Source organism: Tamandua tetradactyla, chromosome 10 (assembly GCF_023851605.1).
Source record: "Tamandua tetradactyla isolate mTamTet1 chromosome 10, mTamTet1.pri, whole genome shotgun sequence".
Classification (NCBI taxonomy): domain Eukaryota; kingdom Metazoa; phylum Chordata; class Mammalia; order Pilosa; family Myrmecophagidae; genus Tamandua; species Tamandua tetradactyla.
In genome coordinates this window covers 33857944-33879039 of record NC_135336.1, presented here as the reverse complement: position 1 = coordinate 33879039, position 21096 = coordinate 33857944, and the positions used below count along the sequence as shown (strand labels likewise).

The window sequence follows — 21096 nt, the reverse complement described above, 5'->3', positions numbered from 1 at the left end:
ACCATTCTTTCCTTAATACCTGACAATCTTGCAACACCCACACTTCCTCTCAAACTTCAAATTTGAAGGTCAGTAGCTCCAGTCAATGCAAACTTCTGGTCTTTCTTCAGTACTGTGCTTCTAGAGTGCCTGGCATTTAATACTAGTAACCACTTCTGTGTCCTAAAACCCCTTTCTTAAGCCCGCACCACTACAATCTAAGTTTTTTGATCTCTGTCTCCTTCCTGTCTTCTCTACCTGTCTTCTCCACCTCCTCCCCTATCTTCCCTGGAAGACTGCCTCTCTCCTTAGGCACCTTAATGTAGGAATTCCCTAGGTCTCACCTCCTTTTCTTTCTCTTAAGTCTTTCCCTTGTCACTCTCCCGCAACCCCAGAACTTCAACTGGGCCTCTATGCTTTGATTTCTCCCTTACTTTCACCACTCTAGTCACAGCTGAATAACCCTCTATCTTTCATACAAAAGATGTTTGACCTATGTGGAATGTTTGTCCCCATTTCTTCATGCCTAGCTATTTTCTGCTTATCTTTGTCTTAAACCTCACTTTCTCTGGGAAGCATCTCCTGATCCTCAGATCAGATTAGACTTAACAATTACACACTTCCATGTCTACCTATGTTTCTCCTTATATACTCTATTTAATTATATGCAATAACTTGCTTAATACATAATTTGCGTACCAAATTCTAAGTTCCAAGAGAGGAAGATCTATGTTTGTCTTATTCAAGTATTTCCAGCACGTAGCACAGTTCCTGACATGACAGACACTCCCTTATTTATTGGTTGACAGAATATCTGACCCACATTTTAGCTTTGACTTATTTTTCCTAAAGGAGAATTTCAAACCTTTGACTGCTATTTTTTTTCCATTTAATTCTTGCTGTCCTTTCAAATACAACACATCAAATACCAATTTTCATACACACACACACACACACTTAGCTTATCTATTTTCCCCTCATTTCTGTTCATAGAGGTATTCAAACTTGGTTCAGTCACTAAAAAGTTGATAACTTTAGTGATTCCTTTAACAATCCTTGACTTTAGTTGCCCCATGTATAAAAGGAAGTGTTTTGACTTAAAGGTTTCTCAAATCTTTACTGTCTGAAAAGGCTATACTTCTAAATCATGTCATACAGCCCCTTCATGTTACAAATGAGGAAATTACTCACTAAAGATAGTAAGCATTTTATTAAAGATAACACAGCTACTGGTTAGAATTATATTCCATAGCAAACTTTTTGACTCAACATAGAGCTATTTTAGTGTCTAGAAATTGAGGTGGGGAGAGTGAGATTTTATTGAGAAAAGAGCAACAAAACAAAATATTAAATATATGGATGAAATTTAGAAAGAAAAGCGACATCATACATTGAGTTTCCATGTCCAAGTCAGAATCAGTGGTAAAAAAAAAAAAATGATATTAAAACGACATGGACTTGAGGGAAATTCTACTTCTGTTATAATCAAGTAAGCTTCTGCCAGATAAAGCCTCCCACAGTTAACAACTATAAATCTGAACAAAATATCAAAACAACCCTGAAGGCCCTGGAGGAGGGACAAAGCAGGAAGGTCCTTGAGGGGGTGTCAATAGTTAAAAGAAGGAAAAGACACAGAGGGAGTTTGCATTTTTCCCCAATTTTACAGCTTTTAGTCTAAGGGAAGGCTTTAGTTGGTGCAATGCTATGCAGCTAAACCTCTGACAGGAAACAAAACTGTTTTTCTGGTCTGAAGAACCAATGTACAGAGTTCAAGGCAACCTTTGCTTCTGGAAAGTGCAAGAGTCAGAGAGGGAACATTCCAAATTTTGTATATAAACTTTGCTCATATCTTTGCCTGACCCTAAACTACATATGACAGGACACACTAAAAAGCACACTAGCTAAAAGTAAATGAATTGAGATTTGAAGTGCTGTCCAAGAGACCGAGTTTGCAGTTTGAATACAACTAAGTTAATTCTTCCTGCAAGGAAACATTCACCACTCTTTGGAGCAATCTAACAGAATCCAGAGTCTCTACAATATAACACAACCCAGAGTCTCTACAATGCAACATTCACAATGAAAGTAAAATTTTTCAATATACAAAGAACCAGGAAAGTATGACACATTTTGGGGGGGGAAAGACAATCAAGAGAGGCCAACCTCAAGTGACCCAGATAGTGGCATTATCAGACAAGGATCTTAAAGCAGATATAAAAACCATGCTCAATGATGTAACAGAAAATATGCTAATAATGAGCAAAAAAGCAGACAAAAAGAAAGCAAATTTAAAAATGGAAATTTTAGAATTAAAAATATATAATATCTAAAATAAAATATTCTCTGGATGGGCTTAAGCGAAGAATGGAGATTTTTTCCAAAACCTCCCTAATAAATATTCTGTACCACTTACCCTGAGTCGGCTTCCTGGAGAACCTACAACATCAACAAATCAAAGGAGCAGAGATTTTTTTAAGTAAATTATTTGCTTCTAAAAACTTCCAGTTTTGCTTCAATCTTGGGACTTTTCTATACTCTTCTGCTTAAATATAGGATTTTATTCTTAGAATGTTCTAGGCTTTCTGGACATACGAGCAAATTGATTCTAGCTAGGAAAACTCTGAAAGTCTTTGCTCAGTGTTAATGTGCATATAGTGTTGTTTCTTCCTGAGGGGGTGGGGAATGAGCTGATTATGTCTATTATATGAATTTTGTTATACAAAAAGACATAGTTGTACTAGGGGCTGATCCTTAGAGGGCTATTAGCATCACACAGTCCAAAGCTATTTCATAACCACAGGTCTACTCCCTAATCCCACTCAGGAGTCATTTATGGTGCAAGTGATAAAACCAGGAAAAGGAAAAAACATAATGATGGTTAGTACATTCTAATTACTGTGCATTTAATTTTTCAGATACACATAAAATCAAATGACAACTGTGTTATTCTTTTATCCAGCACCATTAACTGAATTTATTCATTAATCTACTATGAACTCTCTAAGTTGTTCTCATCTATATTCTTACTGCCAGCCTCAATTTATCAAGCACCCCTATACCTAATTTAACTTACTCCTCAATTTCAACAGTTTTCTCTCTTATTCTTTAAAGTTAAACATTCTATTTATACCCCAGATTACCTCTCTGTCCATCTCTTTGGGATCTTGCCCTCTGTTATAGAGAGGAAGGAGATAACTATCACTCCTAAGACACAAATCCAAAAATCTTGTGGGCTCATCATTCCACCAATGAGTCATAAAATCTGAGTTGTGCTGTAATTCCAAATGTCTGTAGGAATTTTCCACTTAGGTGTCCTACCTCTCTGTACTGAATTTGACATCTTCTACATGTCTGTCAGTGGTCCATGTGATTTCCTAAAATGGAAGCCCTTCACTCCTACTTCAAAATAAATCTTGTACTGAGTGTCACTGCCAGTCAATAGGATGCTGGTGTCAAGTTACTCTCCTAAAATACTGTCTTATTATATTATTTTTCAGTTCACAAAACAAAAAGATGGCTCCCCATTGTTTCTTGCACTTGTTCAGTTTCCTTTGCTTATCTGTCAAGGACCCTTGAAATCTAGCTTCATTTCCCACTATCACACAAACACATACTCTCTGTCCATGGAGCCAGGAGTCTTTCTCTTCCTGAGCCACTTTACCTTTATCCATGCTACACATCCTTCACCCAAGTATTTTCTCTGCCTTTCCCCATCTATCCAAACCTGTCATTCAAGGCCCAGCTCAAAGCCAATCTTCTCCATGTAGCCTTCACCAACTCCAACCCACTGTAATTTACCCCATCTTTGCATTTTCATTAAGTTCATAAACTTTACTTATTTTAAATGTTCTCTCATTGTTTTATCTTAGCTTAACTCCCCTATTTAGACTGTGAATAATTTTAAGACACTATCCTCCTTCATACCCATACACACTCCACACATACGCAGTACTCTCAACAGGTACTTTTGATTAATTTATTAATTACTTAAGTAAGGAAGTCTAGAGGAAAATACAACTAAAACTTAGTATAATATGTACATCAGAAATTACCACAAACTAGAAAAGGAAGATAGGGCGGTAATAAATGAGTTCAAACCTTCCTTTTATGCAACTGCTTTTAATCTTTCTCTCTATCTTTTGCAGAGCTGCTGAAAATATCAAAAAGCCCTGTCTGGGGTTTTATCTCTTCCCCTTGTTATGACCTGCCCCCTAGTGGAAGACATCAATAGACGAGTGAAAATTAGCCCAGGAAGGAAAAAAAAAGTAGGGGTTCCAGTTTCAGTAATCCATAACTTCAATAACAGTTTCTCAAGTAACTGTTTTAAAGGATAGAATCATCTGAATTAGAACAGCAGGATATAATTTGAGCACAAGAAAAAAAATACTAGATAATGGCAGAAGTAACACAAGGAGGAAGCAGGAGTACAGGGGTACGAATGCAAGGGAAAGGGACCAGACGCAGGGTTGGAGGATTTTACTTTGTGGTGGGTGGTCTAAGTTGTTCTTATTTTCCCCTCAGGTATTTTCATAACAGACCTGTTGACCAATAGTCACGCTGTTTGAAATCATTACTAAATAAAAATAGATTTAAGTTTCTTGGACCATCCACCTTCCCCCCCAAAAAAATAGATTTAAAAAAAAAAAAGATGCTATGTTTTACAATGAAGTCATTAGCTCCCTTGCTCTTTTATGAATTTATTTTGTACAAAGTGGGTTATTTATATTTTGCAGTTAAATAATAAAGCAGCATTATTGTAATTGCCCCGAGTTCTCTTTATTCTGAATTCTCTTATGGTGACTTCGTCATGCCAAATCACAGCATGTCAAGTAATTTTATTTTTATATCTTGATCTTAGAGATTTTGAAACTTTATAATGATAAAAGCACAGACATCAGAGACTTAATACATACAGCATCTCCTAGTTGTGTTCAGAAATAGTTTTAAAATTTCAAACCTTTAAAATGTATAATCATGGTTTATGTTTTATAGTTTTAGTTCTCATATTTATGTCTTTGGTCTATTTGAATTAATTCTGTTTATGATATAAGGCAAGGGTTCAATTCCATTCTTTGCATGTAATTATTCCGGTTGTCCCAGCACCATTTATTGAAGAGGTTGTTTTTTCCCTATTAAATGGTCTAGGCAACTTTGTTGTAATTTTGGGTTTTTTTTTTTTGGTATTTGCAATTACAAATGTTGTTAAATTTGTAATTATGTTTTGACCTTGATTTTTTTCCTTGACCCAAAATTAATAGGGCAGTGTGACATAAACAACTTTTTTGTGAGCTGGCTTTTCCCGCCAAGTTGGCTCCTGCTTGGTTTTCTTTTCTTTTTTTTTTTTCTTGCTTGTTTTTTGTAAGAGCTTTCTACAAGATCTCAACTCTCAGAAGAGTGAGATCGCGTGTTCTGTTCTGTTTTTTTTCAATTGAATTTCCCCCCTTTTTCACCATTCCCCAAGGGGACTTTGCGAGTACTTTTTTATTCACTGTTCAAAACACTCTGGGATTTATTGGGACATCACTCTGCACAAACCTACAAGATTTCATGACCCACTCAAGGTTCCATGTACTTATGGTGTTCAATTAAACTGTCCACATAAGTTATATTAGGAAATGCACTAGTCAAAATATAAATTTTATAGCAAATAAACATTTTTTGCTTTGGTCTCACACATAAGTTAAAGTTTTAAAATATGAATTACCATTTAAATAATTTAAAATATGAATTACCATCTATTTTCAACACCAGTATTGACATTCCTTTGTTCTTCCTCATGCAAAAAAACATTTTTAAATTTGTACATTTAGTGACTATCATTATATACTCTAGGTATTCCTAGATTATATATATATTTTTAAGTGAGTAAACTTTTCATTTAAGTTCATAAATAAATAACAGTTTAACATTATTTCAGCAGTATCATGAATAGTCATGTTCTTTAGAGTGAAAAGTATAATGGCTAATATTGAGGAAAATTGCCTATTCAAATCTTTAGCAAGTATTCTTACTAATGCATATTATTACTGGGTGTGATTCTGCATTTACCTGTAGTATAACCTTGGACAAGTCATTTTACTCCTCAATTTCTACTTTTGTAAAATAAAGAACTATCTTCCATGCCCACTTCACTGGGTTGCTATACTGATCAAGGGAGAAAAATATGTGAAAATTCTCCATGGAAAGGTACAATAATAGAACATGGTTATTTTGCTTATGCTCACTAGTAATATTAACATGAGGAAATCGGATTTTTTTTTCAGAAAACAGACAGTATTTTTTTAAGATCATTCATATGAAGAAAAAAATATATTGTTTTCATTCAATTATCAAATTATAAAATTTAAAACTAATACCACACTGTTTGCTTGCAGCTGCTGCTATCTACTAAAAGTGAAACCTGAAAACTCCATCTCATATCAACTCCCACCAACTCTCTATAGTGAAACCAGGATTCCCCCACCCCCAAACAACCCTAAATTTTATACAACTCCCACAGGAACCTAGACGACGAAAAGTATGTCCTCTAAACCAGAGAGTGTCTCTTACAGCCCACACACCTTAAAGATACAGACTGACACCACAAATGTTCCATCATAACTTAAGTATATCATATTTAAAAATCACCTAGTCATAGAACACGATAAAAGGCAATATATTTCATAATTTATACAATTAACAATGTGGACCTGAATGGGTTAAGATTTGGTTATAAATAAAGGTTCTATTTATAAGACGATAAAGCGCAATCAGATGACTTGGATTGCTACTAGTATTTATCTAATTTATCCTGACTCATTTAAAAAAAGAGCTACAGGGAGATGAGGAAGTGACTAATGAGCTGAATGAACAAACGGGTACAAACTGTAATAGGATACAATGTAAAACAAAGAAATGATTAAAGGAGAAAATGAAGATAATCAAGTAAAACAACTCTGAGTGACCCCCACCTCCGCTATATTTATGATCACATTTAACTTGCAGTGCTGCATAAGAGGGGTAAAGAGGGCACAGACATAGCTGAGACCAATTTTCTCGTCAGTCATTCTCCTGCTATGTTCCCAAACAGAATTCAAACTTACCAACCACGAAGAAGACAGTCAAAATTGGTAGCAGCCTGAAGTCAGAAGTTCTCCAAGAGGGGAACATTTCTGTTTTCTTTTTCTCTCTCATTCACTCAGTACTTCCCCTCCACACAGGTACAGTAGAAGCTGTGGGCATGGTGAGGCTCTCCCTGGTCGATTCTCACTTCTCCCGGCTGAATCCTCTCAGCTCACCAGCAGCAAGGTACTCCGTTCTCCCCAGCTCCTTCCTTCAAACCTCGGTGTTTTAGCTTGATTAATAACTTGGAACAGAAGAAACTCTTCTCTGGAACTTGGCACAGCAATAGATTTCCTGTACGAAGCTCTGAAGCAAAGACGGAGGAAGCAGACTGATTGAGTTATCTTTCAGCTCATTGGTTCTCTTCTCATTTCTGCTGCACTGAGATAACTTTACAGTAAGGCACTGAACGTCCCCAACATGAATAGATTTGCCTAAACTTGAATTAAAAAGTAAAACATGATCTATACCTGTTTTTCACCTATGCCTTTAAATTTCCCAGTCATCATAACTTTTAGAAGAGTTAGTTCTTCGGGTTGACAAGGTATACAGTATTAGTAATCATATTTCCTAGAAAATTCTTGGATGAAATTACTGTTTATCATGGGAGTCACCACATACCTCTAGAAGCACCCGAAGTGTATCAATTTCTCTTGTTTCTATAACAAACACTAATATAGTAGCTTAGCACAAAACACACTCATTGTGTTACAGTTCTGGAACTCCGAAGTCCAAAGTGGGTTTTTACTGGGCTAAAATCAAGGTAGGGCTTCATGCCTTCTGGAGGCTCTAGGGGAGGAACTGTTCTTTGCCCTTTCCAGTTTAGCAGCCATCTGCATTTCCTGGCTTGTGGCTGCTCTGTTGTCACATCTCCTTCTCGATTCTGACCCTCCTGCTTCTCTCTTACAAGGGCCCTTGGGATTACATTGGCCTCACCCAGATGGCCCAGGACAATCTCTCCATCTGAAATTTCTTGACTTAATCACATCTGCAAAGTCTGTTTTCTCATGTAACATATCCACAGGTTTCAGGAATTAGGACCTTTGGGAGGCCATTATTCTATCTATCACAGTTAAATATTGAGTAATTATTTTACTCATCTTTACCTTTGCAGAGTTAGGCTGATTGTTTTAACCAAATTACAAATAAGCACCTTCATTTTAGCTGTCATACATATGGACTCCAGATTCACCAGAAAAGCTCCACCTTACTGTTGCTAGATAATATGCATTCTGATTATGACTGGGAGAAAAAAAATCAATGTACTAAGAATTTTCTATACCATACAAAACCCACCAAGAAAGGGAAGAAAACACTGCAAACAGAAACAAAATTGAAGATGCAATTTTTTTCTTCTAAGTTAGCAGTTCTCTCTTCCTTCCTGACACACTTTTTTTTTTTTTTTAATAAATGTACTCTTCCCCTTCCCAAGTATCCTTTCAATGAGTCTATTTGATTAAGATGGTGAAATCAGGCCCTTGCAGACTTGGAACATGTGAGCGTAAAAGCTATATGACTATGGGAGAACTACAGCCAAAACTACATTTCTTCTGTCTCATATTATACCAGGTGCTAGAAATATCAGTGAGGAAATGATTCTGGTTTGCAGCAGAATATGGTTTCCATCATACATTCCACCTCAGAAATGTTCAGGTACATAGTAGTTAAGACCTAGAATTGAATCTCTGCTGTGCAATTACTGGACTGATGATGCTGGGCAAGTTTCTTAATCAAATTTGTAACCCGATTCTTTCACTTTTATTATATGTAAGCATTTTCTTATATCACTAAAAATTCTTGACCATTTTTGTAATGCCTCCTCAATGAAACAGTCCATCTAAAGCACAAAAGGGTTAAATGGCTTGCCTAAGGTTCAAAATAGCATGGTGACACAAGGATATAGTGTCCTTGAGTGAGACATACTGCTCAGACTCTATGGCCTTTGATTCCTGATTCTGTGTTGCCTGGATCCTTTGGTACCCAGCGCTATCATCTACTCTGTGACTTCTTGGATTCGTGTCTTGCCTGCCTAGAACTCTAATACCTGCTGGCCCTTCCTAACTTAATTGAATTTTCTGGATGTGTATCCTTGCAAAATATGGACCTGTAGTTACTTGTGTTGCCACTCTTACTTTGAGGTGATCTTTCTGACTTAGACTTCAACCTTACTTGTTCCTACACACACACACATACTCTCTCTCTCTCTCTCTCTCTCTCTCTCTCTCTCTCTCTCTCTCAGACACACACAAACACACTAGTCCACACTTAGTCGCGTTTCCCTCGATCTATCCTTGTTCTATTGCTACCAAGTATTAACATGGCAACTTCAGAGGTGGAAGAACAATGCCCAATAGTGTGAAGAATTTCAAGGAACTCAAAGTACTATGTGGGCTCCTTATTATTCAGTTCTTACACTTTTGGGGAATACATGGGCTTGCTCATGTTAAAGAACTGTGATTCCTCAGCAACCAGTTGCACTGCTGAGGTAAATCAATGGTGCACTCTTTACCCACAACAGTCCACTCTGTATTACTTCCAACTTGCCCCCATCAAATAAAGGTGGGGAAAATGAATCTAGGGGTCTTACAGTAGAGGCACTGTGCCAGTTTGAATCTGTTGTGTAACCCACGTCCTTTAATCCTTATTCAATATTGCTAGGGGGGAGCTTTTTGATTATTCCTATGGAGATGTGACCTACGCAATTGTAGGTGGTAATTTTGATTAGATGGTTTCTGTGGAGATGCGTCTCCACCTATTCAAGGTGGGATTGCTTACTGGAGCCCTTTAAGAGGGAACTATTGTGACAAAGCTTTAGAGCCCATGCAGCCAGAGACCTTTGGAGATTCAAGGATAACACCTCCGGGGGAGCTTAATGAAACAAAAAGCCTGGAAAGAAAGCTAACAGATATCTCCATGTTCACCATGTACCTTTCCAGTTGAGAGAGAAACCCTGAACATTATCAGCCTTCTTGAACAAAGGTATCTTTCCCTACATACCTTAGATTGGACATTTCTATAGCCTTACTTTAATCTGTACATTTTCACAGACTTAGAACATGTAAACTTGTGACTAAATAAACTCCCCTTTTTAAAAGCTGTTCCATTTCTGGTATATTACATACCAGCAGCTTACTAAATAGAACAGGCACTAATTTAAAATACGATTGCATAGATCACTGCTTTCATGGTCATATCAGATTTTCCCTATTTTCCAATTCGCCTCTCTGCAATCTTCCTTGACCCAAGCTCTGAAGAATTATCTGAAATCCTGGGTCATCCCTCATGCACAATCATTAAAAATACTGATTAGTAACTATGCCAGTTTGAATCTTTTGGGTACTCCAGAAGAGCCAAGTTGTTTAATCCTCATCCAATATTGCTGGATGAGATCTTTTTTATTGTTTCCACGGAGATGTGACCCATCCGACTGTAGGTACTAACTTTTGGTTAGACGGTTTCCATGGAGATGTGTCTCCATCCATTCAAGATGGGGTTGCTTACTGGAGTCCTTTAAGAGAGAACCATTTTGGAAAAAGTTTTATAGCCAACAGAGCCCACACAGCCAGAGACCTTTGGCAATGAAGAAGGAAAATGCCCTCCAGGGAGCTTCGTGAAACAAGAAGCTGGGAGAGAAAGCTAGAAGACATTCTTGTGTGACTTCCCAACTGAGAGAAAAAGGCTGAACGTCATCTGTCCCATTCTTTGGAGTTAAGGCATCTTTCTCTGGCTGCCTTAATCTGGACATTTTCATGGCCTTAGAACTGTAAACTTGCAACTTAATAAATTCCCTGTCTAAAAGCTTCTCCATTTCTGGTATATTGCATTTCAGCAGCTTTTGCAAACTAAAACAGTAGCTGAAAAGAGTTTCACAAAATGTGTATATATATATTTATATCCTACCACTAAGTTTTTTATCATGAAATTTTCATTTTCAATATACAGTTGATGGTATGTCATCTATATAACAATTCTACTTAAAAAGTCAGAAAATATATATTATAAATCACAATTTGAGAGTGAATTATTATTTTTCAATATAATTTACAAATTATGCAAAAAGAAAATTTTATAATAGATGTTCAAAAATAAAATGTGAATGCAATATCATAAATGAGCAAAACCAGATCAGAAAAATTAGTAACCACATTTTATATTTTCCTAAATATAAATTCTAGTCTTCATTGGTCATATAAATTATATAAATTATAACTAGCATTTGTCACATGTTTAACTTAGTACTCTGACTGTTTCCTAAGCACTTAATAAATATCACCTACTTTAATCCCCTTATCATCCTTATGAAGTAAATTCCATCATTATCCCTATTTTACAGTTGATGAATCTGAAACCAGAGTGTTTAAGCCAATTGTCCAATATCATATAGCTGATAAGTAATTTAAAGAAATCTCATTCCAAAGTCTATATCTTAGCTATGTGGTTTATTAATCTCCCCTTAACTACCCATATTTTTACTTCTGTCTTGCCTCCAATACAACTACTACACTCCTTACCCCTCTTAAATCTATTCTTCTATTTATTCACTCATCCAGTTCGGCACCTTTACTACTTCATAGTTTATCTCAATTAATGGAATGAGTTAATAAATGAGCAAATGAACAAACCAATTAACCAACCAAACAACCCTGTGCCCTGTCTCTAAGTATCTATTTGCTGTAAGGTCACTCTTCCCTGGAGATAATTTGATGAAACCAATGCTAATGTTTTCATAAACTTATTTAGCAAATTCACTTTGAGATTTTTCTCATAAAGTATGCTAATATGTCTAAAAATTAAATATTTAATGTACGTCTCTTACCTACTAGTTAAACAAAAATTATTGCCTGGAGGGTAGTATAGATTTTATAACATAAAGAAATATTATGGGAAATAATATTGAATCTTCTGAGATTCCAGGATGCTTTTTAGAAACAATTACTGTAAAGAGATAGGTGGATGGATGGAAGAATGGATTTGAATGGATGGATGAATGGATAGATAGATGGTAGACGGATGACAGAAGGTGGATTCTATGCCTTGTTCCAGGGAAATTTGCAATGAGTAGTCATAGGCTTGATACCCGAGGAATCAAACTGTGAAATGGAGTTTAGTGTGAAGAATGGCTATTAAGGTATAACCTCAAATCATCACTTGTGGAAGTAAAAGGCCAGAAACAGGCACGGGAGGAGAGAAAAGTTAAATACAAGGTAGGTTTGCATTAGCCCCATCTAACACTGAATTTGTTTGCTAAAGCTGCTGGAATGCAATGCAGCAGAAATAGAATGGCTTTTAAAAAGGGAATTTATTGCAAGTTACAGTTCTAAGCCATAACAATGCAAAACTAAGGCACTCAGGGAAAGATTCCTTGACTCAAGAACACTTTGATGGGGTCAGAACACCTCTATCAGCTGGGAAAGCACACGACCAGCATCTGCTGGTCCTTTGGCTTCTGTTTCCATTCAGCTTCCCCAGGGGCATTTTCCTTCTGCATTTCCAGATGTCTGGGTTTTCTGTTGGCTCTGAAGCAAATTGTTCTTCAAGCATCTGCATCTCAGGTTTCTCCAAAATATTTCCTCTTTTAAAGGACTCTAGTAAACTAATCAAGACCCAAATGTAATGTGTGGAGTCACAGTTCCATCCAATCAAAAGGCCACACCCACTATTGGGTGTGTCAGTCTCCATGGAAGAAATCAAGTCAAAGGTTTCCACCCTACAATATTAAATCAGGATTAGAGAAACATAGCTGACCTGAAAAGATTGGCTCAGGAAAAAGGACGTGGCTTTTCTGGGGTACACGACAGCTTCAAATCAGTGTACCCTGTGACAAGTTTTGGAGCTTAAATGGTCCTTTAGAGTTGTCCTCTACTGGGGCGAAATGGTTAGGTCTTTATACTCCTGCATCATCAATCATTGAATCTAGTCAGCACTGGGATTTGCTTGGGTGGGCAATCCATGAAAGAGCTGACATCAGGACTACTGAAACACTCTCAAAATTGGTGATCAAGTGGAAACTCACAGTGTGTTCCAAGTGGACAGGCATTGGAAAATAAGTTACTCCAATTCTGACTTAAGTACAGTAGTACTCCAGTCAACCATTTGTCTTTAATTCCCAAGAAAACAAATTAGGTGATAGAAATCTTGTTGAAAATTTAACCCTGGAGGATCTCTGCATTAAGATATTTCCTACTTTGAGGTAATTAAATAAATTTCATTTATGAGTGACACATGTGAAATCCATAAGAATACAGAAAGGAATTGAGAAGAGTGAAAAGCCCAGTCACACACCTTGACTAAAAACTACCATCAAGGCAAAACATTCTGATAAAAGACAGATATTATGTAAATTCTGAAACACCTCTAATTACTATAGTCAAAAAGGACCAGAAAACTTAAAGAAATATTCCAGGCTGAGCAAAATGAGATTATCTTAAAAGTCTCAGATATTAAATTAATTTATTAAATTAACAAATTAATTATTTCTGTAGTCTTTTTAGTAAAAGAATATGAAACATGAAGATCATTATAGTTATATAAGCTGATACCTGCCTGCAATTTTATTCATATTTCATAGGACTGTTCTCTGGAGAATGACAAATGGTTTGTTGAACTGTCATGTTTTTAATATATGGTTCATTAAAAAATTTGTGGCTGAATCACATTTTGGTCAAGCTGTCTACCTTTTACAAGATAATGTAATATTTGCACCAAATAATAGTTCAGGTTGGCTGAATTCTAATTAACTAAATTGAGATTTTAAGAATGCATAATTTCACATTTTTTTCTAGTTTTGAGAGCAGCTGTTAAGACTATGGCTTCTAAAGTACAACTTCCTGGGCTCAAATTTCAGTTCTTCCATTTATTTTTTTGGCTATTATACTTTTTTTTTCTGCCCTACACTGTCTATTTGATTATTTTTTCAAATCTGCTATGTCATTTTTATAGTTTCAGTTTTCTGCCTAGTATGGATTGAATTGTGTTCCCCAAGAAGACATGTTCAAGTTCTCAGCCCCCTCTTTAGAAATAGGGTCTTCAAACATGTCATTAGTTAAGATGGTGCCAAACTAAATTAGGGTAGGCCAAAATCCAATATGACTGGTGTCCTTTTAAGAAGGGGAGAGGAGTCACAGCAAGGACATGGGAGAATGCCATGCGGAGGTGGAGATGAATCTATAACTCAGGAAATAACAAGGATTGCCTGCAAACTACAAAAGAAAAAAGAGGCAAGGAAGGGTTCTCCAGCAGGTTTCAGATGGAGCACAGCCTTGTTGACTCCTTGATTTTAGACTTCCAGCCTCCAGAACTGAGACGATAAATTTCTATTATTTTAAGCCATCCAGTTTGAGGTACTTTGTTACAGCTTTAACAAACCAAAAACCCTGCCAAATTTTTTTTATTTTGTCTTTTATCTCCTTAAACATAAAGAAAATATTTTAAAATCTTTATCTGCTAATTCCAATATTTGGAGTGACTTGGGTACATTCCATTATCTATTGTTTCTACCCATTCTCGCTCTCCTCATGTGCCAGGGACTGTGTTTTGTTTATGAAATCATACATAATATGAGACCCTGGATGATTTTATCTTCCTCCAGAGATTTTCATATCCTTTTGTCAGGCATCTGCGAATATTAGCAATCTCAGATCACCTTAATCCAATTTTAGGGGTTGGGATTTTGTGGGTCACCAAATGACTCAAAGCTAGGCTGCAGTCTAGGTGAGGACTGGTTTTATTGTTCCTTTGCCTAGGATGCAGCACTTCAAAAAATGTACCAAGACTTCTACTCTCATACTCTTTGCAAGCCCTGGAATTCCACTACCTCCCTCCCACCCTTCCTATCCTAAGAAGCTGTCAAAAGCACTATTTACTCTTTCAGACAGCAGCTCTAGACCAGCAAATATCACCAGAGCAAAAGTTCTTCCACGCTCCAGGCTTGTCAATCTATTTTTTGTCATTTTCTAGATCTTGGCCATTATGTTGCTAACTCTCTGGTGCCTTCAAGAAAATATTTTATTATTAGCCTGGCTTAGCTTTTCTACTTCTCTGCATTGGAAAGATTGGTCTACATTTCCTAGTCTGCCATTACCTAATATGGAAGTCCCATTCTTTGATCCTTTACTTTTCCCCAACACTCAACCCATCAGCAAGTCTTTTGGGTTACTCCTTTAAAATATCTCTTGAAACTGACCATTTCACACAACCTCCACTGCATTAACTAGAAAAGAAGTGGATAATGTTATGAATTTAAAAGTACACCTTTTAAAAATTAATCACTATGTCATTTTAACTTCTGGGTAGCAGCCAAAAGATAAACCAAGACCAGAAACTAAAGAATCCCTGTGTTTGGAGGCTCAATTTTATCACAACTCCCTTCAATCTGTTTTTTTTTTTAATCTTTTTTTTGTCACATGTAGCATTATGTTAATGAAATGTAAAGCTCAGAAATTCCATGCATGAAATTCAAGAATTTTAGAAGTCGGAAGTACCTATATTAAAATTTTTTCTTGAGATAATTTATGCTACTTTAACATCTAAGTTATGTTTCTATGACTATTTTCCCACTAGTGATCCTTCTTTCTTGTATGCTTTAATTCTTTTTACTTATTTAAAATGCAACAAATAACTTTGGATTGATCAAGTGATTTGAAAGTGTTGTTTAGGGAGATTTTAGAAGAATATCGTTATGATTAGTTCACCTTGGGAAAAGAAGAAATAAAGATCATGAAACTGTTGAAAATATTTAGATGTTGAATGTTCTGTATCAAGAAAAGGAAGTAGATAAGATCCTTTTTTAAAAAAAGTTTAGTGTTTCTGTATGTTCTAGTTTGCTAGCTGCCAGAACGCAATATACCAGACACGGAATGACTTTTTAAAGGGGGAATTTAATAAGTTGCTGGTTTACAGTTCTAAGGCTAAGAAAATGTCCCAATTAAAGCAAGTCTATAGAAATGTCCCATCTGTTAGCTTCTTCTTCTGGCTTCCTGTTTCATGAAGCTCCCCGGGAGGCATTTTCCTTCTTCATTTCCAAAGGCCCCTGGGTGGTGGACTCTGCTCCCTGTGGCTATGTCGTTCTGCTTAGTTCTCTCTGAATCGCTTTCATTCTCCAAAATGTTTCCTCTTTTATAGGACTTCAGAAACTATTCAAGACCCACCCGAATGGGTGGAGATGTGTCATCACCTAACCCAGTTTAACAACCACTCTTGATTAAACCACATCTCCAGGGAGATGATCTGATTACAGATTCAAATATACAGTATTGAATAGGGATTATTTTGCCTTTTACAAAATGGGATTTTGATTAAAACATGGCTTTTCTAGGGGACATACATCCTTTCAAACCAGCACACTAGTTTATTTAGCTAAGCATGACAAAGCGATTAATCCTCTAAGAAGTGGTGCCCTGCTTCTAATGAATTTATTCCTAACAGTGAATAAAACAATTATGAGGTGAGTTTCTGCTGGTGATGTAGTAACCTTGGGGAGGATGAACCAAGGCTAAGCTATCTCTACAAGTTGATCTTTGAACTGTGATTCAAAATGAGAACCCCAGAGGCAATAGCAGAAGGACCACAAGCAACTAAGTCTCACCCTCCAAAAGGAGATCATTATCATAACATCTGTCACTAGACACATCCATCCAGAGGGAGGACACCTAGACCATCAGAACGTCTTGAAAGGTACTTCTGGAAGAAGAGATGTGGGCAACAATGAGAAGGGTATGTTCCTACTGCTTCTGTTCACTATACATGTATTAAATAAGTCTCTGTTATAAGATAATGTGTTTTATGATTACTTACATTTGGTTTGTTGATATAAGTAGATCAGGAAAAGAGAGAAATAAATTATTACTACTGCTAAAAAGGTAAGATTTATCAGGAATAAGACATCAGATATTTAACTGAATATTTGTATTGAGTCCATTTGGAAGCAAGTAACAACTTAATCCCTTGCTCCCAGGATACCAGTAATTAATGACTAAGACTCAGTACACGGATTGGAACTAGTTTATGCAGAAAGACTTCCTGAATGTCTTTTTTTGGAGGGTGGGGGTGGGTAGGGGTTAGTTACAGTCTTTTATTCCATTGTATTCCTATTCCTAAAGATATTCCCTCTATTCAAATATAAATATTAGATAATTCAATTATGCTCTGTATACACCAATTTGTACCTCTATCAAATGGAACCATTTAAATAGAGTAATTTTAAAAAGATACTGAAAAAGATGCTTCCATAAAGCAAAAAAGATGCATGATATAAAATTTATTTTCTGCAAAAGAAACAAAGGCTGAGTGATCAAAATATCCTTTAAAAATCATAATAAAAGTATTACTGGCTTCCCAAAAATACGTAAACAGCACAAAAGCATATAAAGTAAACTGTGAACATGTCCTCAAAGGGCCCCAACCCCACTTGCCTTCCCATTCCCACACCCTACTTATAATAGACAAGATAATGGCCCCCCTTCCCCTCCAAAATGTCCAAGTGTTAATCTCTGGATCCTGTGAGTATGTTTCCTTGTGTAGCAGAAAGAACTTTGCAGATGTGAATAAGTTAAGTATTTTGAGATGACAAGATTATCTTGCATTAACTGGCTGAGCCCAAGGGAATCTTATAAAGGAAAGAGGGAGTCAAGATGGTCAGAGTCAAAGAATGGGATTTGAAGATGTTAAACTGCTGAAGATGAAGCAAAGGGCCATGATGTGAAGAATATAGGTGGCCTCTACAAGCTGGAAAAGGCAAAGAAGTGAATTCAGCCTAGACCTTCCAGAACGAATGCAGCCCTGCCAATAATAAGTTGATATTAGCCTAAGGAATGTCATCACACACTTCTTACCTCCAGAACTATAAGGTAATAAATTTGTTTTATTGTAAGCCACTAAATTTATGATAATTTGTTACGGCAGCAATAGGAAATTAATACACCACCGCTGTACCTATATAGTCTTCCACAATTTGTACAAAATCCTGCTATGGTTTTCATTATTTTCCCTTCTTTACCAGGCCTACTTCTAATATTTGTAGGGTCCAGGTGAGAATGTAGGTGGAGGCCAACATATCATATGTCAAAATATTTGAAATTTATAAATAAAAGTAACACATTATTAAATAAAATGTATCTCCTCCTACCTTAACAAATATAAAAAGATAAAAGTGACCTATGATTCATTTAAGACCAAAGGTTGGCAAAACATTAAAGAATACTAAATTCAATTACTATGGTGCCTGTTCTTGGTGTTTTCTTAATGGGCCATCTATTTAAGGAAGAATTGTAAAGCTATATATACCATAAATAATTTCATATTTATGCCATAAATCTTTTTCTGGTTTCTACACAATTCAGTTTTCCCCTTCAATGAACTGACTATTCAGATGCTTTACCTAGCATTTCCTTTTTCTATTTTGGTTAACTACATTTTTTGCTGACACTAATGTTCCTTACATTCCAGATATTAATCCCCTCAACTTCCTCTTGGCTTGGCCCCACCCCATCTGGCTTCTTCCAATAAGTGTTTTGGAAGAAGTTTAAAGTGTATATGCTTTTATTTAAAACACTTTGTCTCAAAAACAGCATATATCTGATGGATTCGAACCTTGCATTTTTGTTGCCTTATTTTTGTTTTGTACCAATATTGAGAGTCTTGTCATTTATTGTTTAGTTTACCTAGTTACATTTATTATATTGCTGTTATAGTATGTCTTATTTCAGCCATCTTATTACTACTTGTCTATTTCCTACACCCTCTTTTTATTAATTTATCTTTTTCTAAAACCTCCATTAGGTAAACTTGATTTTCTTATGTGCTTTAAAAAATCTACATCCTATTTTTATTCTTATGGTGGATACTTCAACTTACTCTACCTACCAGTTAACCCTTCTAGTACTGCCACCGAGCCATTATTCCTTTCCAGAGAGTAATCACAAAAAAAATCTTATAATCGATTGTCCAGCTGCTGGAGGAAAATGTATAAGGAGGTTGGAGGGAATGTTCCAGGACCTACAACAATCAAACTCAAGCTAAATACCCCAGAGATTCACCTAGTCAAGGAGGAGGAAGGATCTAATCTTCATACCAGCTCACTCACAAATGCTTATTGCACTGCTCTCTAGAGGCTTGTGTTGGTTAGGTTCTGGTGTCAACTTGGCTGAGTAGTGATGCCCACTTGTCTGGTCAGGCAAGCACTAGCCTGACCATTGCTGCAAGGATTTTTTGTGGCTGGTTGATACACCGAAGGCAGGTCTTTTAAATCATCAGTCAGCTGATTGCATCTGTGGCTGATTACATTTGTGATCAACTAAGGCCTGTCTCTCAACAATGGAGTAATCCAATCAGTCAAAGACTTTTAAGGAAGAAGAGAGACTTTTTCACTGTTTCTGCAGACAGCAACCCTTTCCTGTAGGGTTTGTCCCGACGCTTCATCGGAGATGCCAGTTCACTGCCTGCCCTAGTCGTCCATCACTGCAGTTATGTGAGACACCTTTATAAATCTCATATTTACAGATATCTCCTGTTCTGTTACTCTAGAGAACCCTGATTAATACAAGGCTCCTTACTTCATTACAGGTAGCTGAAGCACTGCTTTGATTATAATATCCTTCAACATAAAGAGTTCTCGTTTTGCCATGTTCTCTATATATACTAAAATGACTGTAGCAGATTTGTCCCACTTTTATCAGAATTCTTCAGATAAATCATTTGTATTTAGAGAATAACCTGGAATATGCCTTCCCCACAATTACACAATCTTGCAATATGTGTAGATCAGAAACTTCTCATTTTTGAGCTTTTACCTTTTAATCCATGTGCAGAAAAGAGTTAACAAAACAGGCCTGAGACCACTATCATTCGAAAGACCTGTTTGCAGGCTTGTCCTTGACTGGCATTTGGGAACTTAATGGTAAACAATTTCCTACACCAATAGAAAATTTTTCCTAAATGATAAGAGTGGCTCACTATGCCTAAATTGTTTGTACGAACAATGTGGTTTATGCTGATTACCTTCTTTCCCTCTGGAGGTCTGGAATTTCAGGGAGTATAAGCAGTTACTCAGGCACTATTTGCCTATAAGACCAACTCCTGATAAAAACCTTGAACTTAGACATGACACCAAAACCACACGCAACAAAGTAAACAATAGGCAAATTTGATTTCATCAAAATTAAAAACTTTTATGCGTCAAAGAAATTATCCAGAAAGTGTAAAGACAACTTAAAGAATGGGAAAAAGTAGCAGCAAGCCATGTATCAGCTAAGGGTTTAACATCCAGAACATATAAAGGACTTTTACAATGCAACAGCAAAAAGACAAATAATCCAACTTAAAAATGGGCAAAGAAATTTAACTTACGTTTCTCCAAAGAGAATATACAAATCGTCATAAGCACATGAAAGGATGTTTAACGTTATTAGCCACTAGAAAAACGCAAATGAAAACCACAATGAGATACCACTTACACCCAGAAGGATGGCTATTATTTTAAAAATAAGTAAATAAATAAATAAGTGCTAGAGAAGATGTGGAGAAATTGTAACTCTAGTGCATTGTTGGTGGGAATGTAAAATGGTGCAGCCACTATGGAAAACAATATGGTGGTTCCTTTAAAGTTAAATATAGAATTACCATTTGACCTGGCAACCCCACTTCTAGGTATATGCTCACCCAAAGACAGTGAAAACTGCGTTGCAAAAAGAGACTTGTACACTAATGTTTATAGCACTATTATTCACAATTGCCAAAAGCTAGAAACAATCTGTCCATCAACAAATGAATGGATAAACATAATGTGGTACATGCAACATGGAATATCATTCAACTATAAGGAAAAAAATGAAGTTATGAAACATGCTGCAACATAGAAGAAACTTGCAAACATTATGCCCAGTGAAATAAGCAAGACACATAAGGTCAAACATTTTATGATATCACTTATCAGAGTTGACTAGAAATAGCATATTAGTGGAGATAGAAAGCAGATGATATATTACCAGGGAAAAGAGGGAAGAAGAGAGGCAGGAGGGGGGA

The 21096-nt window shown here is 36.3% G+C and overlaps 1 protein-coding gene and 1 long non-coding RNA gene across 7 annotated transcripts in view; one reads left to right on the top strand and one right to left on the bottom strand.

Moving 5' to 3' along the window:
• LOC143648404 (uncharacterized) overlaps nucleotides 1-8503 on the top strand; it is a 37538-nt gene extending 29035 nt beyond the window's left edge. For all 4 annotated transcript variants that reach the window (XR_013158533.1, XR_013158531.1, XR_013158532.1 and 1 more), the window contains one exon: nucleotides 7179-8503. This is a non-coding gene — a long non-coding RNA (uncharacterized LOC143648404). The remainder of the gene's footprint in view (nucleotides 1-7178) is intronic.
• Nucleotides 1-21096, bottom strand: part of CD200R1 (CD200 receptor 1) — a 74724-nt gene that overhangs the window by 29851 nt on the left and 23777 nt on the right. For 2 of the 3 annotated variants that reach the window (XM_077118385.1, XM_077118383.1), the window contains exon 2: nucleotides 7062-7386. In XM_077118385.1, the coding sequence (XP_076974500.1) occupies nucleotides 7062-7152 (91 nt within the window). In that variant the 5' untranslated portion in view covers nucleotides 7153-7386. Of the gene's footprint in view, nucleotides 1-7061; nucleotides 7573-21096 lie in introns of those variants that run through there. The other variant, XM_077118384.1, reaches the window with a different exon arrangement.